Genomic DNA, 25,977 nt, shown 5'->3' with positions numbered 1-25,977 from the left:
AAGGCACTTAAAGTTCATGGCCTTTGAAACCAAAATAACCAGTTTACATAGTACAAACAGTGTGTGATCAAAATCCTTTTAACAGGCAATAAATGAAACCTAATTTTGACCATGGAATAAAGTGTTTAACCTAATGTTTAGTCAGTCCCACTTTACTCTCAGTGCAATTCTCAGTATGTGACAGCAGGAAGCACTTATCTCTGCTGTGGCTGTAGTGCTGGCTTTCTGTATCTGCTGACATTTCCTCGCATAGATAAAAATCATCCCTTCCTCATTTTTCTACGTGTCATATCAGCATCTCATCACAAAGCAGCACATTGCCTGTGATGATGTACAGATCAGTTCTAAAATGCAGTGCAGGAAGGCTATTTTGAGCTGCAGATCAATAAACCTGAAAACTTACCAGATGCTAAAACCATTGTTTATAACATTATTTTGACAGAATTTGCCACCTTAGAAAGTTATCACAGCAGCAATTGTATATGAATTTGAGTAAATCACAGAGTTAATAGTGGAAATGAAGAGTAATCAGAATTACTTCGCCTTAAGGCATTACTTTAAGTTAAAGCAAAACTTGGCCAGATCTTTGTAAAGAACCCTACTGCACAAACACAGAAGTCCAATTCAAATGAATTATTATTTTTTATTTCTTTCCAAAGATCTTTGGCTCTGGGGTGACAGGACACACAAATCAGATGTACTGGAAGACATTCACAACTTTTAGAACCTAGGCCCTGTGGTAAGTTAACTGCTGTCCTCATCTCCTGCTCTTAAAGTTTGGCAATATACTCAAATCCACAGCAGGTAAACTGAAGCCTTACCCACAGGTGTGAGTATACCTATGTTCACAGTGTACTGTATGATGAGGACCAGGACCGGTCCCGCTGTGCATGCTGGGAAAAGCTCCAGTCTTCTGTGATCCTGAATTAATGAGTAATGTATAAAACACACACATGCATCGGCAGCTAAGGGAGATCTGAGTTTCCCCAGTATTAAATATATGAACCAAACATGAGTCTTTCAGGTGTTCAACAACTTAGAAAAATAATGTTTTTCCCATCAAGGTTTGAGTAGGGGACTCTTTGGGAACAAGCCACTGAGTTCTAAGGTCACAAATGGACACTGGCCTCGAACAAACTCAATGCACACAAGTTCAGCATTTGCTCTTTTTTCCCCAACTGAGCATGAAGACACTACTGAGATGTCTGAAGGCCCCTTTCTTTTGTCTTGTTAGCATCAGAAATTCTGACAAACCAGTCTGTCCCCTTTGCATTTTAACATATTGTAAACGTCTACTTAAGGTCCATCTGTTTGCACCACGGATCTATAGGAGTATTGTTCTGCTAAGGTAATGGCAATAGTGCTACAAACGAAAACAGCATTTAGTAGGAAAATACACAATATAAGATTATAATCGGTTCGGTTGTTTTTTAAGCCGTCAGAACATGACTTTATATCGCATAATCTTTAAATTATTCCAGTACTTTTTTCTAACTCCTTTCCTGAGACTTTCTCTTAAATTTTTCCTTCTGCAATAGATACTTATAGGATGTGATGCTTTAATTTCAGATCTCCCCATTCACATGCAAATTTACATTCATGTCTCCATTCACACATATACTCTGCTTCAAATCCTCTCTTTCAGCAACAACATTTACATGCAAAGTCTTCACATTGCATCAGAATCTCTTTATAAAATACTGTGAGAGCTAGTACCACAGACCCATCCTTTGTCTATTAACTCTCAAAAGAGTTGTGAAATAAAAACATCTTGTTACAAAAACTATAAGATCAAAACACTTTATTTTCAGATTCCTCTGAAATTTGCCTTTCCCAAAAATACTACAAATAAATGGTATAACATACATGATTCAAATAAAGTGTTTAATTGAGGTGTGCAATAAAATATTTTAAATGCTCTTGAACCCCCAACGGCCCTTTCCCCTCCCCAGCTGTGCAGTGCCGGTCCAAGCCCGGTAGAAATTGGGGAGGGTTGCGTCAGGAAGGGCATCCGGCATAAAACAAAATCTGTGCCAAATCAACATGTGGGCAATGATCCGCTGCGGCGACCCTGAACTCACAGGATAAGCCGAAAGAAAAAAATGCTCTAAATGAAGGCAAAGTGCCTTAAAAATAAAATTGCTTCTTTGTTTAGTTTGTCTGACAAACTGTATGAAACAACATTTTAGATTAAAAAGAAAACTATTAACCAAACCCTAAAAAAAAATTGTTACTAAATTCTTATGTGTATGTATGCTCCACAAAATACAGAGAATTTAGAGGACAAAATGATAAAAACAATCACAACACACTAGTCTATTCTTGATATACAGTAAATATCAGATGGAGAAATTAAATCTACATCAACCACATAGTAACGGACCTCCGAGTGGTTTTGAAAGTTCAGAGTCCAGAGGAAATGTGAACAGCCTAATGAGGTATCTAGGAAAGTGTGGAAAGGATATATATATATACAGATATTATAGCACATTTATGGTCAAACTTAAATGTGTATAGACACATTTAAGGGTGGACACTAAAACCTTGACTACCTGTGAATGAGCACCACTCTACGGTGTGGAAAGTCCATTGTGAACAGAAATAATTTGGTCTCAGCGTTAATACAAATGTTAATAATTTACCATCAAATGGTTTTACATTTAGTAACTAAACATCAATTACTGCCATTTTAATAATAGTAAAACTGTGCATATTGTAGATTAAGGCCACACAGTTTAATTTCACTGTTTGCATAATGCTATTTGTTAGTGTAACTATTCTATAAAAAAACGTAAGTTAAAACAGTGTCCTCTACACTGAGGCCGCCACACAGTGTTAAATTCTCTATGGAGGAAATGTCCATTAGTAAATGTCTGGTAGCTGACTGTATTTCCTGTCCCAGTATCCACCAGAGTAAAGCCAGTCCTGGGAGCTGGTGTGAGGGTTTTGTCCCTGTTGAAACCACCTAAAAAAAAAAAAAAAAACTCACACATTAGCATTCAATGACACCAGTCGGAAAATCACAACTCAAACAAATAACAGAAAGCGAGAAACAAAGGTCAAGCATACTTATGAATAAAAAAATGCAGTATTGATATATCTTGGATGCAAGAAGCAAGGAGGGAAGTGATTAGGGGAGAAGACTCCTGTGGTGTTTGGTAATTCTAGTGCCAGTGAGTGGAGCTGGTGGAAGCAAACATAAACTAATCATATTGTCTCCAGACTGATTCTTCATTGGTATTCTTCATCCTGTCCGAAGACATGATAAAGAATAACAAAGATGTCCAAACAAAGAGTGGGGCACAATTACACTGAAATTTAGAGAAGAAGGTGTTTGGAAACACTGAGAATGTGAGTTCACATCATAGTCACACTAAATATTTCATGCATCTCAGTCAAACAGCGAGCTGTTCTGACCTGGGGCCGAGAAAAGGACTCCTAAGCATCAAACCGAGGATCCAGCAAAAAAACAAGACAAGTTAAGAGAAAACGCAGATTTCATTAAAGCATGTCAAACCAACAAAGTACAGAATAATATAGAAAGAGATGATGCAGTATTATAGACAAAATCTACATACAGCCACAATGAAAAGCTGATGTAACTTCAGCTTAGCAAACTAAACAAAGTCGAAATTGATCTCACCTCGTTAAAGGAATTGTTTGACGTTTTGGGATAGACACCACTTTGTTTTCAAGGTTAGGGTGAGAGGAGAAATCTGACACAATTCTTGTACTTACATCTTAAGTATAAATCTAACAGCTGGTGAACTTACCTTAGCATGAATATGAGAAAAACACAGACCCTGGCCCTGTCTAAAGGTTAGCTAAGGCCGCTAACCAGCTGCAGGCTGTATAATTTATATTTGTTGTATGAATCAACTGAAGGCTTAGACCTTAAGTGAACTCTGAGGTAAGATAAGATAAGATAAACCTTTATTCATCTCACAGTGGAGAAATTTCCATTTCCATTGTGAATGTTTATGTCCTATATCAAAAAAAACAACAACTGCATTATCAATTTGGGCACAGTAAAAACTGCATATAAAATAAGTCTAAGTTACCTAAATAAATGTGTATATATACACACAAACACACTAAGTATATAAAGGTATTGATATCTACCACATTAACATTATGTTATTATGTATTAATATTGCTTTTAACATCAAGAATAATTTCAAGTTATCAGATCTTCACCAAAGCCACAAATACTAAAAAACACAATATTTCTAAATTGATAAAGCAAACAGTCATGATCTTAGACGTATTTAAGGAACACACCCATTAAATACACGAAGGGCTGGTGGAAAAAGTAATGGCCCCACCAGTCTGGTGTTAGCAAATCAATGAAATGAGAATGGAGCTGTGATTTAGAACTACCATGTAACGTTGGTGAAGATCAGATTCCATTTTATGAAGAATTTAAGCCAAAAACAGAGAAACTAAATAAATAACAGGCAGTGCTATTAATTTCTTCTATGTATTTTTCTTTTGGCTTATATATATAGTCTAGACACTGATTTGGCACAGTTCTAACGCAGGATGACTTTTCTGACACAACCATCCCCATTTTGCTGGGCTTGGGACCGGCACACAGAGTGCATTGACTGCTGCAACCTGTGGCTGATGGGCAACCACTTTGATCCACTCAGCCACCACAACATTTTACTACATATTATCAAACCTTTTTATGTGCACTTCTGCGCACATAAAAAGGTGTCCAGCTCCTCTAACAACCTCACCTCGTTTTCCACTCTTCCTCAGATTTGGAGCGATTTTTCCGAGAAGCTCTCTGTTTTTCCTCAAGCCTTTTCTTCTCCTCACTGGCGAGGTCTATTTGAGTAACAAAGATCAGTTTTAATTACACAACAGTGATTTGTTTTTCAGTTTTAGTTCCAGTACTATCAATAATTACCAATGTCACCGTTCTCCATGGCTCGTATGTCCGGTCTCAGTCTGCAGTCAGTCTGAGGAATAACCCCCTCCATTTCCCTCCACAGCTCGTTCAGCTGCATTGCAAAGGATGTGAAGTTGTACATCTACAATTAAGGAAAATGTGCATATTAAAACATTACAAAACAAGTCCAGTAGTAATTTTGAGACTACGCGTCTAAAAGCATCAAGTGTACATTAGTCAGTCAGACCTGGGCAGAGTTGGCAGGTCTGGGAGAGATTCTCCACAGCAGCTGACTGCCAGGAATCACATCCACAGTGTCTGAGGCTGGTGAAGAAACCTCCTCCTGATCCTTACTGCAACCCTCCAAACAGAAAAATAATGATGTTGACTGACAAGTCAACATATAAATTACAGCATAGTACTTTGTGTACATACAATGGTGTTAATTATAGTTGTTTGCAAAAATCTTTTGATATTTAAATTTGACTTTGTGTTGCTGGCCTTGGCAGTTTCCATCAATGTAGAAATAGAAAACACTTCATACTGCTTTTGCGCCTTTTCTGTCTTCAGCTCCTTTCTTGTCATTTTTCTTATGTGCTTCGAAAGCGGCAATGTCGACAACATACAGACATTCTGTCCATTTCCCATAGAGAGCACAAAGCTTCTTTTTGCTGTGGAAAAAATGCACACACATAAATATCCTCAGGCAAAAACACTGGGTAATGATTTCAGTCAACTTCAGGTTTAGAGAAAATTGTCCAGGCTAACAAATGATCCAAAAATCAAAATAAGCACTTTCATGTGTGGCTTATACTGGTTCCAAAAAAAAAAAAAAAACCTTAAAAAACAACTAGGCCAAATGAAACATTCCCAGTACAAAAAACATCAGACTTCATGCTGAGCAAATAAACAAGATTTTCGCATCTCACCAAACTTCCCTCAGAGTCATTTTATGTGCCTGCATGTCTCCTTGTGTGTCTGTGTATCTCATGTTTCACATTTGCTCATGCACAGTCCTTGTGTCCAGTCATTTGTGTTTAGTCACTCACTCTGTTGTGTTAGAAACTGCTTGTCCTCTAATTCTGATTGAACCATCTGTTCTCCTTTGTTTTTGTTACTTTGTGTCATCCACTGACATTTTAGCTGTTTCTTGCCCCTTTAGTTTACTCTGCACCATGTCCAGAGCTGATGTTGATGGCAGTGAAATATTACCTGGGTGAATTGTTAATTGATAATTTGCATAATAATGTGATTTTATAATGGGCTCTGATGTCACACTAGGTGTCACTCAGCATGGTGACCCAGGCCATCCACTTAAATTTGTTAATCTTGAATTTAGAATGAAGCATATTTAAACACCTTGAATCACATTTGCTGTAAAATAGGAGTGTGAAAGAATATGTTTTGATAGACATCAACTAGATACATTTATGTGGCAGGGTATGACATTGACTGTCACCCCAACTAAGGAAAACTCTTTTCATCCTCTGATGTGTTTCATTATGCAAAACAGTAATGAATACTCCAGTGTGTGGTTGGAATACTGAATTACGGGTGAGTATATACAGTACTTCAATACTGTCCTCATACCATTATTTCCCTTACCTTTCAGGACTAGAATAATGGTAAGACTTCATAACAAACATAACTCATTATCCGGATAACTTTTTTTAGACACGATCTGTCAGTGTAAGCCGTACCTTTTATCCAGAATATACCCTTCAACCTTGTGCAGTTCTTTGCCAAAAAGGCCACATGGTTTGAAATTCAGACAACATTTTTCTCCAGTTCTGGGTAAAAAAAAAAGGAAAAAAAGAAACAGCACATTATCCTCTTATTCTCTTATGTCTGAGTCATACAAAACTTCCTCATCTGCTCGGTCCCTTTTCTTCCTTAATCATCTAACTTCCTCAAAAGAATCACATTAGCTTCATGCAACTTGTTCTGTTAAAAACAATCTAAATTTACAACCTGTGAAGGTTGTGAAGTATATTGTCCAATACATGCATTTAAACATTTTACTTACTAACAGCTAATTATTCTTTTGTCCTCTTACTGTACCTGTGATTGATCACCTCTACGTTTCCATACTGCTCAATCCACAGCTGGCCCACAATAATGTTGTGAACACAACATGTAGGATTTGTCCATGTGTAGGCTTCATTGGACCTGCAGAGAAAAGCAATGTTATACACGTGTTTTTGAGCTTCAAGAAACCATTTGATGTATTCCAAATTTCAATGAAACCCAATAATAAAGTCATTGTATCATATAATATCATATCCTATTTTTTTAAATTCAGTTAGTAGTTCTTACTTGGGCAGCTCCAGCGTGATGATGCCTTTTGGCTCAGCTTCCACACTCTTGCCCCAAAATTTGAGTTTGGGGTAGATGGATCCATGAAATACGAAGTCTTGTTTCAGGCCTTCGGCATGGAAGGCACTGACTGGAGGGTGGTGGCTCACCTGCTCCGATATGAGCCTGAAGCCCAGATCCTCTCTAGGAGACAGAGGAGACCGAAGAAGTCAAAGTGGGAACATGTGAGGACAAACAATCACACTCCTGGTAAGTTCAGGCACGTATTGGAGTACACGAGGAATGTTTACCTGACCAGTTCATAGGTTTCTCCTAGCAGGGGGTTGAAGGGTTTACCTGTCCGCTCCCACTGGGAGGCCACAGCGGACACTGCAAAGGCAGCCACACACTGCCAGCACAAGATCACACACACAACCATATGCATTTGATTATGAGAGGATATGATAATGGATATATTTAATGCAGTATGAATCATTTAGACACTATATGTCCGGGATATTACACGGTGTACTACCTTCATTCTCTCGACAGAGTCTGAGGAGGCGTTGGCCTGGTGGATGAGGTATGTGTGCTCCATGTACTCTGTCAGGCGCTGCAGGAAGCTGAGCGGCTCATTGAAAATCACTGGCATTGTAATCTTGGAGAGTTCCTGAAAAAGATATGAAGAGGAATTGAAGGACAATGTTTAATTACAGAGAGAAAATAAAGTCCATTCACACTTCAAATGTAACAATCACGAAAAGTGCGGAAAGGGCTCAAGGGACTTTTTGCCTTCTCCAAACATCCTGCACTAATAAATTAATTCAAAGGATAAAAAGAAGAATTATAGTGTTAACACTTTATATTATAAGAAGATTTTGATGGAAACAATCATGGTGGGAATCTGGGAGGCTACTTGGAACAAACTGCAAACATCACAAAGGAAGTGCATTGTATTATGTGTTATACTGTATACGTATTATTGCCATTTTAACTTTAGTCTGTTAGCTTATCAGCACAACGAAGAAAGTAAAGTAGACAGTGATGAAGGTTCAAACATATGATTTTTGCACATTTAGCACATTAATTATATGAAATTAGAATGAGAAGAACTTTAATTTTATTTTCTCATTCAACAGCAGTCTAGAAATTTCAATGAAAACGTCAACCTCATAATCTCGCTTGTTGTTGTTAATACGCTCCAAGTCATAACTGTCTGTAAAGCCACGCTAGCACAGATACTAACTATATGAATGTTTTTCTTACCATTCCAATGCAGTTCCTCAGGATACTCCAAATACTGAAGTCATTTCTTGAGAACATTGGTGAAGGTAAACTGGTCCTGAAAAAACATGAACATTAGGATAAAACCTGAGTGATGCATTTAGTGGTGATACTTTGACTCTGTGCAATGCCCTAAAAATAGACGCTAATTTGAGTAAATGTACCAGACATATAACAGCAATGGTGTCTTATCTGCTCCAGTTCAGCACATACAAGATTAAACACGCCAAGGTTAGAGTTTGGATAATACACCTAGAATTAGAATAATGTATCATGTAAACCCTTTAAAATAACATGAGGGATAAATTGGAAGTGTATCGAAGTAGTGTGCACCGTCCTGTAAAGCTGCTTTGAGGGATTAGCCAACATGGGATCATATTGCAGAGTGATATTTGCATTACACTTTGACCTCATCAATATTTAACAACTCCTACACACTGCAGCTCAGATCTTTCAATACAATTCTTTCTCCTGCCTCTAACAGCCTGGCTGTGACTCTAAATTATTCACACTATGAAGTGGAGAGACCTGAGAGACGACACAAAAATGAAAAATATCAGTAAGAAAATACAGCCCTCAGAACTCTACTGTCTATGACATATTGTATTACAGCAAGAAAAACAAACAAACAAAAAACAATAACAGTCTAATATACGGAGACAAGCCCACTGTAAACTTTGTTCATCCACACAGCACTGCTGACCTATGGTTTGTGATCCCATTGGGTTGTGTCTTGTCCTTGTCGCCATGGTAATCCTCCTGCAACATGCTGCTGGGGCTGCTGCAAGGGCTGCTCAACATGACAGAGCCCTCGTCCTCCTCCTCGTCAGAATGGCTGGCCACCGTTTCAAAGCCACTCAGGGAGAGCTCAGAGTCCGATTCTGGGAGACACATGGAGACGCTATCACATAATGGCCACAGAATGTTTTAAAGATCCCTTCATATTAGCCGAGATGTAAAATCAACATATTTTTAAAGTAGTGAATCCGGCTCTCAGACAAGATACAATTAAGTGTTAAAAGTAGGTGCATGTGGACAGACGCATTTTGTAGGAGGAAATTAAAGCTAGCATCAATATGTGCTAGACGGACAAATAAGCCACGGTGGTTAATTGACTGCAGATATACTGCAAACGGTATGTTGTTCAGTGTCATATGCCAAACTAAGTTTAAGTTAATTTAGAATCCATGTTACAATCACATATTATTTCCGCTAAAGAGGACTATTAAGTTTGTTTAAGTGTATATGTTTGTCACAAAAGACTGTTATTATCATTGTTAACAAACTCAAAATTCAAACGATGCTCAAGCATCAGTCATGATGATTTATTTATTTCTTTTTTTAAATACATATTACACCGTGCAGTTTTTTTTTTCACAGCAAAGCAAACATTTGAAAATTATTTTGAAAAGTCTTGTTCAGCGCAACCAGGCAGCACTCGAGCTTACGTCAAGCCTGAGGAGAGGAAAGTGCACCAAAGACAATCACCAGCGGTAAAAAGTATTCCAGTGTCCCAAAGGTGAATGACAGAGCAGCGAGTGTGAGCTTAAGACTAAACCTCCTGCGTGTCCGGAGCATGTTTGACCACTTGTTAACTCACCAGACACGGCGTCATGGAACTCATCCTCGCTGAGGGCACTTCGCGGTGAAGATCCCTTTGCGACGGATTGCTCAAGTTCGTGGTGCTCTGTGGCCAGAGTCTGAAGCGCTTCAGAGAGGATCTTATTCTTCTCTACCTCCTGCTCCAATTTCAGACTGCGCACCTGAGCTCACCACAAACACACACACAAACACACAGGCAACGACAAAGAGACTAATTACTTACAGAAACATATACCAGGAAGTTTTTCTTCCATTTGATAACTGAAGACAAATTAGTGTTCTCATGGCAACCAATATTTTATTACACCTCTCATTACAAACGGGAGACTAATGTACATGACTGTCACGCCAGCTGTGATGTCAGTGGGGTCTTTCAAATAAACACCAGGTTGAATGATCCTCCCCTCTGCACGGTCCTTTCATTATCAGGCCCGTGGAGAGAGACAGAGATGGAGCTGAGAGCGAAGTGCTATGTTTATCTGTAATGGAGGACAGATGCCTTGATGCTGCAGGCTCAAATGGCCTGCCAGAGAACAGGACTCCCATGGAGACAAAGAGATCAAATGGCAGGTAATGGACGCAGATATAAACTATTAACCAAATCTTCCTTTTACACAAGACACGTGTGTTGAAAATATGAAGATGTTGTCAGCTGCACCATAACAATCTTGTTTTACGGTTTCCGCTGATGTGTAAAGAGCACTGGAGGCAGTTTTCTTTGCACCATCAAAAATACAAATGAATTTATGGTAAATTCTCATGCCTACGATGGTAATAAGGACAAGAGCAGAAAAGGTGAAGTAAGTGCTACATAATGTCAGTCTGCAGATTACTCACCATTATTGCAAAATAGAGAACTTTAAAGAGAAAACCCCCGCTGCTTGACCCCTCTACAGGTGGTGCTAAAGTGCAAAGCAGCACTGCAGGAGGTGGAAGTGAATCAGTATCTTTCCGTTGCAGGGGGAATGAGAACAAGCTCCTGCTGTGTCATTCATGGCTGTATACCATCATGTGCAAGCAGAGATATTCTATACATGTTTGAGTTATTCCTATTGAGACCAGGCTTATTCATGGTGAGCTCTGTGTGCTCTGCCTCTGCACATCACAGTTCAAAAGCCTGCACAGCTGAACGATCGAGGCCCGGCCCAGGTGTAAACCCTGAAAGCGCTGGACTGGCGGTGAAACTGAGAATATTCAAATGGTTTTTGGCAGCCTCTGGGCATTCCGGCACTGCTCTCTTCTAAAGATCTCAGAGATGAAGCTGCATTTGTGTGTGTGGAAGGAGAAAACAAGACAGTCTGCGTACACCTTATAACTGAGTCTGACTTCTGTCAAATCCTAGTGATTTCAATGCTTCCGGCTTTGGTTTCCAATAACTTTGCTCATGTTAATATTGTTTCAGGTGTAGAAAATGACAGACACCAGTAAAGCACAATGGCATGTAACCAAAAAGACTGATTTATGCATTATGGCGTGAAGGTAAACATGCCTCGATTTACGTATTCAACACTTGACATGAAAAGCTCCAGGCCAACTACATGTTGAAACAATCAGAAGCTATTGGAAAGTGACTAATCCTCTAATTCTATTAGTAATCTTACGTTCTGATAGAACTTGGGTTCAGAAAATAAAGAAAAAAAAAGCCTTCCAGATGTTTAACGTTGGCAAACTACAAAAATCGTATCAAATCGAGATGACAGATCAGAACTATGGTGAAACTCTGATGGGCAGTCTTTTAAATTTTCAGTGAGTATTAATTTAGCCAGCCCTTCACACATGCTGTATTTTCCACATTTACAGTTCCCTGTTGAATTTATATCTGGATTCATCTCTATCTAGATCTAGTCTTGCAAATGCTATGTTTTTTGGAGGAGTTTGTTTGGAGGAAGGTCTGTCGACGTGTTCTAAAAGGACAAATAATGTTCTAAAAAAAGGAAAAGGAAAAAGAAGAGGAACGAGGAGTTAAGTAACTGCTGGAACTGCAAATTTTATACAGGAGTGCGGAAAAGGAGAAACTAAACTCACTTTAAAGGCGTTGGTGAATACAATGGCATTGTCACTGTGAATATGACAACAAGACTCATACTAAAAATAAAAGCACTTATGAAATGCCTCATATGCACAATCCCTTTTGGAGAATTTAATCTGTGTGGAAATGGTGACCATCTCTCACTCTCGCAGTCACTGTAAATATTTTTAACCTATTATATTGGCATGGCAAGATTTAATGGACTTCTTTTGCTCCGCTCATGCTCTCAGGTCATGTTCTGCTCCTCTCTGTTTTTCCCATAATCAGGGCGCTGTTTTAGAACTTGTTCACATCTGAGTGGATTAATAAAGGAGTCTAGTATCCAGTGAAGCTGCCACTTCAGTGTGGATCACTCAACATAATGGATCATGCGAGTGACATCATCTACTGTGTCCTGTTGGTTCCCCCTAATGACACTTTGACCTCAACCTTGGCCTTGATTTTGAGCAATTGATATAATATAAAGTGATGGCAAAAATCACTCTCACAAGAGCAACGTGCCACTAACCTCTGGCCTTAATGACTAATGACTCATTTACTCTTTCGAAGTCTGTCTCGTGTGGGTTTCAGTTATTAGTTATTTCATTGACTTCTTTTCTGTTGTTTGTTTTGTTCATTATAGCTTTACTTTTACAGTATCATGTTTTCTTTTTTGTTACCTGTAATTAATTAGTTAGAAATGATCAAGGACCAGTGTGGTGAGAAAAATAATCTACTGAAGATAGCAACATTCGTAGTCAGTGGAGATGAGAAATCCAAGTCAAACTTTGAAGTAGCATGATAAAACCATGTTCATTTTTCAAAAAATGAGGCAGTCAAACCCCTTTTACTCCTACCATCTATGCCAAGTGTTACTTTACACCTCTCACCATTTCATTCATGCTGAGATTAAGATTTGTCTGGGTTTTCCCTTTGATTTCTTTCCCACAGTACAAGCAAATGAACAGTCACTACCTGTAATGATTAGTGCCACAGCTGTGGGGCTCATACAGCAAGGCCCGCTAACCCTTGGTGATAAGCATAGATTTTATTTCAGGGTCTCAAGCAGCGATCAGGCTCAGATCTCGCAGCATTGTCTTGATTAAGCTTTAGTATTGTGTTTTGTCTGCTCATAACAGATTAAAGAGCAATATTCCAGTGTAAAGGAGATAAAGACATAGATGATTTTTTTTTAGGTCTGCAGATCAAGATGAATGACCTGACAGCCAAACACCTCAGTTGGATGAAGCAGAATGAATTGCAGTTTATTCACATGACTGTCAGAGAAAAAAAAAAGCTCTTTAGGCTCAATTCTAAAAAATTATTAGAAAAGACACCAAAACCAAATGAGGGATTACTAATGTTGCTAGTGCTGGTGCCAGAAGGTGTAATTATGATTATATCTGATTTTATGCCACTTAACTAAAGGAAATTATTGGATATCCAGTTCTTAATTTCATTTAGACAGGACATAATAAAGACACAGTGATAGTACCAGGATTCATTATGACATACAGTCAAAAGAACTGTGTGTGGTTTGCTTGAGGGGCAAAAATCAAGTGTAATAAATAACTGGCTAGAACTGGAGGAGGGGGCAACGTTAAGCATAACAGAGAAACAAGTTTTGGACAGATATAAAATGAGCCAATAAAAGCGCCACATCAGTGATGGCACCATAGTTTTTAAGATCGCACATAAATAGAATGAGGCGAGGACAAGCAGAATTAAAATAGAGATTACACCTGCATCAGTGGCAAGCAAAAAGTGATACTAACCAGAGCAGTCTAAGTGCTCAGAGAGCACAAAAACTTTCATTCATTTGTTAATAAAATATTAACAAAATAAAACAAATATGGAGATGGATCTAACATTGCTTAAAACACGGGGATCCTGACAGGGCTTCTTTAAAAAAAAGGTAAACAGGTAAAACTGCCAATAGAAGGACAGCATTTAAAAATAACAAAAATTTGTGGACCAACCATCTGAAATGCTGCTTTTATAAACCAGGAGGGAAGGCAGCATGAAGGGCAGGTGGATAATTTGAACAGCATGTCACATCAGTTCATCAGGCTCTTGTAATCCTGTGTCAATATGCTGCTGAATCTCCACTTTCTTGTTGTACAATTAGGAATAATTTCTTCACATCTCTTTGGGAAGGTGTCAACAGTCTGTCTGCCCCGGCAGTGGGACCAATCACAGAGTTTATTGTTTAAACAGGATTCTGTGATTATGATCATGTTCAGCAATCAACCGGGAAAATGGGACTTTCTCGTTCCCCACTGGAAAGTGGATGTCAGCTGTACAGGAGAAGCAACGGAATCACGGGGCTTGTCCTTCTATTTCTGCTCTGCATTGCTGGACTCGCTTTTTAAAGTTGTTTTTTTTTTATCCAGGGTTTTTTTCCAGTGTTTGTATCTAAAGAATCTAACATATTTTGCATGCGCTACAGTAAGCATGTTCATACATAAAATGATTTTTCGTAGTAATGACTGAAGTTATATAAAATTTCTTATATCCCTGTGAATTCCCTTTGCAGCATATCACAAATTCAGGGCTGACATCAGCACCTCAGTGATGGTTTAACTTTTCTTTCCAGAAGATACTACAATAATGTTTGCGTTGAGGTTTAGGATTCTAGTATCTTTACACACACTGACAAGACACACCAATGGAATGGAAATGTATCTTATTATATAGGTAGGGCATTTCAAGTGAATCACTGGGTAATCATTTTTAGTCAAGTACTATATAAGTTTTACATTATTAAGAATGGATGTACAGGGTTGGTACTTGTGAGCTATAAGTGGTGCCAACTGTTTTTTTCCTGGAGGGATGTAATCTATTCACTGAATGCTTCTATTATAATCAAATCCATTGAATCAAACACAAAGAAAAATCCATCTTATAATCACAGCACTTCACTGAGGTCTTTCCAGAGGTGTGAATTGTGCATGTGCTTTCTTATGAAACATGTTTTGTTTTTATATTATTCTTAGAAAAACACTTTGCTATATATCAGAGGTTCACAGAGAACATAGATGTTGCTGATTATAGTTTTTATGGGCTGCATTTTAAAGGGTCAGTTCAATCAAAGTCACACACACACAGAGACACACACAAAACACCCTTTCTTTCTTAGTCCTCATCATATCTAGAGGTGAAGATTGTTACACATTTTAGCAGAAACAAATAATTCTTAAATAGTAAAACACATTTTCAACATTTTACCATGCTGGCAACACATGTTTAGAGCGAACTACCTTTATTTATTAAGACACAAAACTATATTTATATATATTTGACCCTTAAATGACCTGTGTTTTGCTATAGGTTATGGAGGATAAATACACGGAAAAAAAACCTGCCACATAGCAAAAAAACATACATTAAAACAGACACAACAATCATGTGAAAGATGACACTTACCCCTTCCTGTTTAGAGAAAAGGTTGAGACAGACACTGAGGCTGGAACTGGTCTCACGGGACACCTCACAGATTTCTTGTATTTTCTGCACTATGGTGGATGGAAACCCTAAGGGGATATAAATGCTGATGACTGACCACTCACAAAAAGTTATCAGTGAAATGAAAAAGTCAATCTGATTACAAAGAAAAACTGAAGCAAATATGAAGTTTAGTGGGTGGATTTTGTGGTTTCAAGCTGCTAGAAATGCTACAAACAGCACAGCAAATCTCTGATGACAGGTGATTTGATTTGAATGATTTTATATATTATTCTATCAATAATTGCCATTTAAATCTCCTTGATGATGCTTGTAATTTTAATCATAAGGTTTTTATTTCTACTCTTGACTGGTTCATTTCTGGGAGGCTCTTCATCTGCCATGCACTTTACATTACTATCTATCTATCTATCTATATAAAAGAAAATGAAATAACAGACTTTACTTTCTGCCAGCCCATCATTTTGCAACATGGACAGGAAAGCTGCCACCTCCTTTTCTAGCTTCTTGTGGCTGGTCTCTGCTGCCTGTTTATAGAGAGACGAGAGGAGACCACATGAAAAAAGGTTGCAGAGGGCGGGAGGACCGGCTGTTTTCTAACGCGATGAAAACACCATGAATGCTTAAGCTGACATGTTAATTGTGGATTTGTTTTGTGTAGGGCCACCTGTAATGAGACTGTTAGTTCCCCGAGTGACATCACTTCCACATCATCCTCCTCCTCACTGCCTTGCTCTTGGGAGCAGTAGTGGGTGCTGTAAGCCGTGTGCTCTTCCAGGGCACACAGCCATGCCTGGAAGATGATAACAGATTTCTCTGTGTAAAAAATGTTACTGATCTATCTAACAGACTGTGACCTTGGTAGGGTAGCATCTTTGATTTGAGAGGTTTTGAAATATTTACGCTGAAAATGTTCATAAAAAAAAAAACAACTTACAGTTGGTCAAAATAACCACCAACTGAAAGGCATAAAAATATAACATATTTATAACATAATATAACCAATTCAGATAGGTGTAGTTTAATTTACTCAAAATTAGAAGTTTCAATAAGTCACAATAATAAAACACTCTGCACGTTTCTGTATCAAATATGATGTGGTTTTAATATATAGCCTACATGAGGAACTAATAAATACTGATTATGGGTTAACCTCCTGTCAGCATAATGTGGTTAAAATCAGCTCCACCTTTAGCAACAGTGATCTTTGAGATTTAATTTTTATTAATTACTGCATGATGTTGTTGACATAATTAGTATTGCTTAAACTACATTGTTTTTCTAGAGGAGTACTTTAACTGTTGTAGATAATCTTTTTAGTACTTGATACTTGATACTTGATGATCAGCGTACGTGATACTTGTAATGGAGATTTCTTTAGGCCACTATTCAATATTGAATGTTTAATTTGTGTACTTCAACCAACTCTACACACAGTATATCACTTTTTGCTGGTGTTGGGGCTGTGTAGCTACTGACTGCTCAGAGTGATCATGCTGACTCTTGTCCTGCATGATGTTTTTAAAGACCACCAGTGGTAAAGTTTGTGTATATTATAGTGGCTACGCCTTTAGAAACTCTACTTAGTGGAGACAAATATATGTATTTAATATATTGATAAGGTATTGATAATGGGCGGCCGTAGCTCACTTGGTAAGGCCGTAGTCCATGGATCACAGCCTCAATGATTCGCTACCTTCTGGCTGTGTCAAAGTTTACCTTGTGCAAGACACTGAATCCAAATTTCTCCTGTGGGTCAAGTGAGCACCTTGCATGGCAGCTGCAATCATCCATGTGTTTTAAAGCAGAAAGTCAGGCAAGAAAGATTATTCCAAGGATATCAGTCTGTCATATAAAGCCAGGAGCCTCGTAGCTTAGTACAAATTGTGAACAGGGTACGCAGACAGAATCTGCCGTTACAGCTACACTATGTGGCTTTTAAGAATCAAGGTAGATGTAGCACAATACTTGAAAATCCATATGCTTAGGGTGTCAAATAGCAAAGCTGTGCAAAGCCCGTGGTGTCTCAGATAAGAGCAAGGTACCCCTTGGGGTCAGCTTGTAATGCACAGCATTTGGCTTTCACTGACTGGTTAAGGGTGATGCTTGTTCAGAAGCTTTCAAGTGAATATCTCAGCTGCTCTGCCAGTGCTGTTCTGTTCTGAAGAATCATCAAAACCTCTCCACATTGAAATAAGTTATGGAGCATGTCTCTGAAAAAAGTGAGCTTCAATAAAATCAACAAGATGACATTATCTGAGTTTTTTAGTTCAGATGATATTATCTGGTTGCTCATTCTACCGAGGTGGTAGTCTGACTAAAAAACTTGTTTATTACAAGCAGAGAGATATTTTATTGTACATGTACTCCTAAATCTAAAGTCATAGGAAGTAGCTTTTCACCCAAAGTCCAGACATGAAAAACGTAAATCTTAGTCGCCATTTTTATCTGCATCATTTATGTACTGCATTTTCAGTCAAACCTTCATACAAATAAAAAGATGAATTCTTGTTAAATGTTTGCATGAGCCATGTGCTGAGTAGTGGCAAATGTTCTTATCCACAGAGGTCTAAAAACACCAGAAACAACTTGGGGTTCAGTGTTGTGCCAAAGGATGCTTTGAAATGGAGACAGAGGAAGCTGAGGACTATAACCCCTCACCCCCAGCCACATAAAAAGTGACTCTCCCAAGTTGGCCCTCGTCACTTCCATTTACAATGCTTCTACAAAAAAAAAAAAAAAAAAAAAAGGGGAAGTGGAAGCTGCAGCCAGAAGCGAAATGAAACTTACTTTTCTCATTGTCTCTGGGTCATTTTTAGGTGATACTTTAAAGTGATGCACGCTGTCATCGAAGCACTTGAGGGTAAAAAAGCAGTTATCTTTGGCTCGGATCTGGAAATGAGAACATCAAAAATAATGTCTTGTGATAGAAAAAGCGATATTCACCCAAATTCAACACAGCAGTGCAAAGAAATTGAAGACAATTCTTAAATAATGGCTTACCAAACAGTGAGCGTGTGTGAGGGATTTACAGCCTTGCCTTCTAACACTAGCAGTAGCATCTGACCTTCATATGAAAGAGACATGTTTCAGCTTTTGCAGGCTGGATATTTTCTTTAAGCAGACAAAAGACTTGTACGTTTAATTTCTCAACTCCGGCACCTCTCTAATCAACAGTAAGCAATACTTCAATTTATGTGTTGAGATGTTTTCACGGATCTGATTCAAGGATCACAGACAAAGTGGGTGATGGCACCTACTGTTTTGAGTACCAGGATAAAACCCCATCCTGCAGGACGACCCAGTAGGAGCGCCAGCCAAAAAATCTGGAGCTCTGCGGGATGACACAACAGGCTGATTTTCAGTGATTTCTATTATTGTTCAGAATATTCACATTTAAACTGTGTCTGAGAGAGAAACAGAGCACAGCAACTTGAGGGAACACATTAAATGGAAAATACATTCAAATACATTCACAAACACCTGTGCTGCATATAAAAATGCACTGCAAATGGAAAAAAAGACGAGCAGGCACAAAATAATTTCCAATGCATAAGAATGAGCACGGTTTGTATCCTCAGTGGGTAGTGAAATGAAATGAAGTCAGTTTTTAGGGTTTCCCAACGCTACCGTCACATAATGCAGATGCTGCTATAATTGCCTGTTTGTCTTTAAAATAGCACTGACATTGCCACGCAAGTGGTAATTATGAATTATGCTATTTTTAGCTGTGAGTTAATACACATTTGGTGAGCAAGTATTTCCGCCATCAGGATGGTGTAAGTGGCACTGAGTCAGTTTACAGTTGTCATGTTGACTGTAATAAAGGGGTGTCACTCAGTGAAACAGTGGCTCATTGATGTACTTTTAATAGATGTTCGAGTGGAGCTCTGTCACACAAAGGGATACCAACAAGGCCCGAGCAACAGATTATCTATCCACTTTTCTTTTGTTTTCTCAATCTGGAGCATTGGGTTCTGTACCTTCCATAGGAGACCCTCGTGCTTCTTGACATGGCGGGTCATTCCCTGCAAAGGGCACAGATGAGAAACATGAAGAAAGTCTAGTCTGCAAATGAAAGAACAAATCAAGTAACATTAGAAGCCAATCATCAGCTAAGCACTCACTCGAAGAACGTTGACTTCAAGGAGCTGCTTCATTGTTGAATCACTGGCCAGGTCACACACTGTCTGGCCTTTGTGGACACACAACACAAGTGGTGCATTAGCAACAGAGAACAGATGTCTAAAGAGGGAAAACACAACATTTAACACCATTTTTAAAAGGATTTATTTTTGCCTGATCAAAGGAACAGAAAACCTTGGGATATCAGATAGATGATGCAAACCTAAAAAGTGGGTCGCAAATTAATTACATTTTTTAAAAAGAGGTCAGAATATGTCCTAATAGCTTGGCACTGTGGTTGCTATCAACCTTATACTCAAACAGGTATAACTAGGGCATTTGGGACTATTTTTAGCTCCAAATGAAAACATACTGTGTTTACAGCAGCAGCATGGTGTCCTGTATGTGGGGCAGAGTCCAAATTAAATACAATGGCCAACTTCACTGTAATGAAGTGGCAGGTTGCCCCCATGAAAGAATGTGGCTCTTTGATGTGTTTTTAATAGTTTTTGCTTCAAGGCACAAGTTAATAAGAAAGAAAAACGGAATCTTGTCAGCCATATCGCTTAAAAACAGGAGTCATTCACGGTTGCCAACTAATGTGACTTACCATTCTTGTTCTTGATGTTGGGGCTGGCTCCACTCTTAAGCAGCTTCAGGGCACACTGCTTTTGGCCTCGATAGGCTGCACAGTGCAGCGGAGTGTTACCCAGCAGATCTGTACAGCTGATATCAGGAGGCTTCTTCCTGCTGAGCTACAGCAAACATACAAGATAAAAACAGAGGGGTTGTGGAGGCCCAAGTGTCCTTAAGGTCTTAAAGACTCTGTTAAGAGCTGAAACAAGACTCTCACACTGTGACCCAGAGCAGGAATAGTTCCCAAATCTTTATGTCCAGTATGGTTGAGTTCAAAGACTCATTTTTTTTGGTTTTTACTTCCAATTACATTTAAGGGGTGCAATAAACTATTGACTTGTTGTAACGTGACAGTATAATTGTCATATAAATATTGTAACTTTCAACCTTCCTTGGACTGGATCCAACAATAAGTACATTAAACATTAAATAAGAGCTTAAGACATTCCAGACTGTAATTGGGAAAAACGTACATTTAAGTGTACTGTGCTTCACTAACACTGTGACTGTAGGTTTGGAATTATTAGATTATCTACAGCTTTGTCTGCCACTAACCAGCTGAGTTAAAGTTGGAAGATCTCCTTCTCGTGCTGCTTCCAGCAGTTTCTCCTCCAGCTTCCTTTCCTCTGTTCTTTCAGCCGCTGGTATCAGGATGGCATTTACAAGAAAGAAATCAGGTGGATTTTATAATTTATTTTATTCACAACTTGTATAAATTCATATTAAAACACTGAACATGGACACTTGTTTTTAGGATATGTTAATTATCAAATCCCACTTAAATTACAACATGTCTCTCTCACCTTCCAACATGCTTCTGATCTCTGCATTTTGAGTGACATCTTTGGGAATCTGTGCTGTCCCATTAATGACCATAGGACATGCATCATAGTGGAGCAGCAGCATGACAACCTCCTGATCAATATGTAATTAATTGATTGATTGGTTGATTGAATGTATGAATAAATATATGAATGCACAAAATCCTACTAATAACATAGAAAAGCAAAAAGTAGAAGGTAACTTAAAATCTGAATGGAAACTGTGTGACTCAAAAAAGTACCTTTCGTCCTGTGAAAGCAGCTTTGTGCAGTGGTGTGTCGCCGATATTATTGGGCAAGTTAACATCCGCTCCCGCCTACAGGGTGTGACAACACACACACACACACACACACACACAAACACACACCATGAAGTTATTTAAAACAATATGATACATCTAACCTTTGCATGTTGTCAGGAAAGGAAGCAGTACCTTAAGTAATTCCTCCACTACATCTTTGTGTCCAAAGTAGCAAGCCAAGTGAAGCGGTGTCCATCCCAGGTTAGACTTACTTTTACCTGAGAAGACAGTACACACTGCAATATGCCAGCATACTGTGATTGATATTATTTACATGTGACAATTCTCTACCTTTGCAATTAATATTAATCTGCATTTTGTCTTTGATCTTTGAAATGAGGAGCTTCTGAATCCCTGGCAGATCTCCATTCCTGGCATAGTGCAGGAACAGCTCTTCTGGCTCCAGCTCCTCCATGAACCTCTGCAGAGGCAATGCGGGAAAAAAAAAAAGCAAAAATACAAAATGAAATAAAACAAAAGTTGCTTTTACATAGGGGGGGATAAAATATTCTGACTTTGTTGTCTATAGGTCAAGCCCCAAACAAACACTGACCTCCTTTAAAATACAAATAGGTAGGTAATTTGCAACAGCAGGAAAAACAATCACCATAAACATAATACAATGGGGCACAAAAACCTTTGCTACTTTGATGAGGTTGGGGTTTGAATGGATGAGTCAACAGCAGAAGACATTCCCACAGGAGACCTGAGGTCAAGTGTGAAACGAATGTTTGCTGCTTTGTTGTAACACTAGTCCCAGAATATGAGTCATGTGAGAAATCAGTGACGTGAAGCAAAACCATTTAAACACCTAACCATGCTTATTGGGTACCCAAAGCTCTGTTGGCACTGTTGTGGCATCTGCCTTTTTGGTGCCTGTTACCTAAAGGAGAGCAATTTCCACAGACCCCTGCCCACCTACGTACTGTAGAGGCGCTATTTAATATATGAGCTCTGTTGAGAGCCTAAGGACGAAACAAACAATAGATATTATACAGTGTTATTATTTATATGTTTTTATTATTTATTAATATTTGTATGAATATTATTTATATTTGACAGTTTTTAGTACTCTGTTGGACATGTAAAGTCAACTTGATCTGCAAAACCAGTGGACTGTGCCTTTTAAGTGTCTCTTCAAAACTTCCCCTTGTTGACTTTGCACATTTGGGCTCAGTTTATGTTGCTTAATAAGTCATCATCTCTCACTGCTTAGGACACATGAGGAAAAAGTCACAAGACTTTCTGTCAGGCAATAAGCAAAAAGCAAATGTCAAAGGTATAAAGAAGGAAAAAAGACTTTATAAAAAAGGTAATCATTAGAGCAGTGGCAAAGGATGGAAACAATTCCCCCCTTTATTCAGCAACATACTTGTCTACATGACATTTTTTTTATTCCAGTATGAACAATATTACATTAGGTAAGCATTCATAACCCACAATAACAAAGAGAAAGCAGATCAGACACTGCCACGACTGAAGGTTGTGAGTCACTAAGAGGAAAATCTCAACTGGCCTTGAAAAGCATGTGACACTAACTTGCTTTCTATTGTTAACTTCAATATCTGGGAAACACTTTCAAAAAATCTTTCTACAAACTGACGACTAACAGAGTTTTCTTTGCTGTCTCTATACGCACTTCTAATTCATTTTACTTGAGGTTTAATCTGTTCTCTGGTTTCTGTTGTCTGGTTTTAAAACATTCTTAAAAACATATTATTAATATACACTCACAGGCCACTTCATAAGGGTCGCCTTACTAGTACAGTATCAGGTTAGACCCCCTTTTGCCTTCAGAACTACCTTAATTCTTTGTGGCATAGATTCAACAAGGTGCTACTATGTTCTTCTATAGGCCCCACAAAAACCCCTAATAAACTGCAACCTCCTCATAACCTGCATTAAAACTGGTCAAGGTAAGCTCTGCATGGTGGCCTGTGTTCCCAACCCTGGCACGACAAACACAGAAGAGCTCTGCAAGATTAAGCTCTGTGGCCTCAGTCAGCTCCCCAGCAGTACTGCAGATGCAACCCACCCGTTAAAGCTTTATGCAAATCCAGGTGGAGAAGCTCAGAAGTTTGACAATACCCTTTGTTGCAGATCACCAGCTGGCTGAACCACCATGCTGTGGCTGGCACAAATGGAAAACTTTCCTGATGGAATACAAGGCCCTTGAGGCTGGCAAGCTTATTAAATAATTCTCTTATTACCTTGACTCCAGAGTCTGAAATCAGTGCAAAACGAACCTGTGTAGGTGGTCAACTTCAAAGAGAGGAATGCCTCAACTCTGACATCGTGCATCCAGTAGTGCTGTGCCTAAAACTGCCAGTCACAAAGCTCCTTCTACAGCCATATGACAACAAAGTGTGACATTCTGGAAGAAAAGGCATCTATGCTGGAACAGTATGCTGCCATCCATACCACTGGTCACACAACCAAAGGTTCCAAAACGGCTGGTCTCCCACCTGCACGACCTTAGCTCCTGAAACCAGGCGTTTATTCTACTGGTGTAGAGTGTTTCGGTCCTTTCTTAGTGAAGCGTGGCTGAAGCAACAAGGAGAGATGGGGTGTGATCTTCAAGTGCATGACAACACAATGTATTTATCTGTAACCTCATCATAACCTGCAATAAACTGTAACTGCTCAAGGGAAATTCTGCAACTTCTGCATCGGATCAACAACCCCTGGTGATGGCTATTACTATACCTGAATTACTTACATAATGTTGGCTGTGGCCTTTACATGATGCTCAGTTACTAAAGAAGCCCACAGTTTGGCAAGAAAATATGCCCTTCAACAATACACCACAGGACGCATCCATTGCTTTCATGCTGTTTACAACAAATTCTGACCCTCCAAGACAAATGTTGCAGAAGAAATCGAGACCTAACAGTGTTTATTTAGTACCCAGATGAGGAAACATTTTTCCAATTTTTCATGTGCTTCTAGGTTTTGACACATGTTCAGCTCTTCTGCATACCTCATTTGTAACAAGTGTGTTTGGGGTTTTGTTGCTGTTCTATTACCTTGAACCAGTCATTAGAAGGCATTTTCATCCGAAGAACTGCTGCTTACTGGATATTTTCTTTTTTTCAAGCCAATTTCCTGTAAACCCTAGACATGGTTGTGTGCGAAAAACCCAGTGTATCAGCATTTTCTGAAATACTCAGGCCAGCCCTTATAGCACCAACAACTTTGCCACATTCAAAGTCACATAAATCACCTTTATTCCCCACTCTGATCGGTTTGAATTTCAGAAAATCGTCTTGACCATGTCTACAAAGTTGCTGTCATATGATTGGCTGCTGAGGTATGTTGTAACTATATTTTAATTTGTTTTAAATATCATCATTATTAGCTGTCAGGTTGAAATGAATTACTTTACTGACATATGAAGAAATACAGCTGTTTATACAAGTGACTAACTGTATTTTGAGCATGAATATACACTTATTTGCTTCAATGATCAACACCCAGAACGATGAAACTGGTCAATATTAGACAGGAAAAGGCAAACATGTGAGAATAGAACAAAACAATTCATGCTAATTTGTGTAGGAGAATTTTCATCAAATTAGTCATCTCATGGCCTCTCTTGTCGATCTTGTGACTCTTTTGAAGGGGGATGACCTCTTGGTTTGGCACCACTGGACTTTACCAACAAATATACAGCCTTCAATAGCGATATGCTGCGCTCACACTGATGCACTGATATTAACAATCTTATAATGTAAAAAATAATAATAATAGAGTTTTGTTGGTACTTTTAGTTTTGATATTACTCAAATACATTTGGCTGAGATTTCTGTTAGCACGATTTTATTAATAAAGTAAATTAAAAATAAATAAATAAAATTAACAAAGTAATTACTTTCCCATCTCTGCTGATTTTTTTTTCTTTACAGATGAAATGACCAATGACTATGGTCCCTGGAAGTTTGGGTACATGGAGCCATCGAACAATTTAAACATTTTATGATCTAACCCAAATTTGATGCTTGAAGTGACGACAGAGGTTTTGTTTAAAGCAGCTGGGACCTGGTGACATGAAACAAGCTGCTGTCATTCATATGACAGTGGTCAGAAAGAGGCGCAAACAGTTACAAGCACTTACTGCTTCAGCTGGTCCAGTCCCGTGAGATAAAGTCGAGAGCTGCTTCCACACGGGCCTTCTGTGGGCTGCATATGATGCTTTAAGCCCCTCGGAGCCGTTTCTTGCCGCTCCAACCTTACGGCAGCACCCGCAGCGAAGCGCGCATCACCCGACGCATCACGCCGTCAGTCACACACCGTGTATTTCCCATTTGCAGACCGACGTGACACACAAACACACACATACACATTCACAGAAACCTACACGCACGCTGCTGTTTGTTTGCAATATCGTCAGCTGATCTACGAGAGGCCAAACTCATCCCACAAAGTCTCACACGCCTTTCAAAATAAAAGCTCTGATTATTTTCACCTCACAAATTATTAACCAGTAGCTTTAAAATTCAAGTCGTGCGAACCCTTTGTAAGTACACGTGGCTTTCAACAAAC

The 25,977-nt window shown here is 38.8% G+C and overlaps 1 protein-coding gene across 3 annotated transcripts; it reads right to left on the bottom strand.

The window, feature by feature from the left end:
- Positions 1-1,786: 1,786 nt before the first annotated feature.
- On the bottom strand, positions 1,787-25,881 carry LOC137131615 (oxysterol-binding protein-related protein 1-like). 3 transcript variants are annotated; one of them, XM_067513109.1, is made up of 29 exons: positions 25,550-25,881; positions 21,727-21,856; positions 21,568-21,653; positions 21,376-21,450; positions 21,116-21,227; positions 20,868-20,953; positions 20,287-20,431; positions 19,679-19,746; positions 19,535-19,579; positions 18,812-18,885; positions 18,555-18,618; positions 18,342-18,443; positions 16,219-16,344; positions 15,997-16,078; positions 15,513-15,619; positions 10,077-10,239; positions 9,180-9,357; positions 8,459-8,534; positions 7,728-7,862; positions 7,504-7,601; positions 7,214-7,396; positions 6,959-7,066; positions 6,598-6,687; positions 5,442-5,568; positions 5,145-5,258; positions 4,916-5,039; positions 4,743-4,833; positions 3,418-3,438; positions 1,787-2,965 (listed from the first exon to the last, which is right to left on the bottom strand). In XM_067513109.1, the coding sequence occupies exons 2-29, from the start codon at positions 21,848-21,850 to the stop codon at positions 2,863-2,865; spliced, it is 2,907 nt and encodes a 968-aa protein (XP_067369210.1). In that variant the 5' UTR covers positions 21,851-21,856; positions 25,550-25,881; the 3' UTR covers positions 1,787-2,862. The 3 variants fall into 3 exon arrangements, with proteins under 3 accessions (XP_067369210.1, XP_067369211.1, XP_067369212.1); XM_067513110.1 differs by lacking the exon at positions 3,418-3,438 and having other exon boundaries at positions 25,550-25,880; XM_067513111.1 differs by lacking the exons at positions 21,116-21,227; positions 21,727-21,856; positions 25,550-25,881 and having other exon boundaries at positions 21,568-21,608.
- Positions 25,882-25,977: the final 96 nt, after the last annotated feature.

This window comes from Channa argus, chromosome 8 (assembly GCF_033026475.1).
Source record: "Channa argus isolate prfri chromosome 8, Channa argus male v1.0, whole genome shotgun sequence".
Taxonomy (NCBI): domain Eukaryota; kingdom Metazoa; phylum Chordata; class Actinopteri; order Anabantiformes; family Channidae; genus Channa; species Channa argus.
Note: the sequence above shows the minus strand (reverse complement) of the source record. Positions and strands in the feature narration are given on the sequence as shown.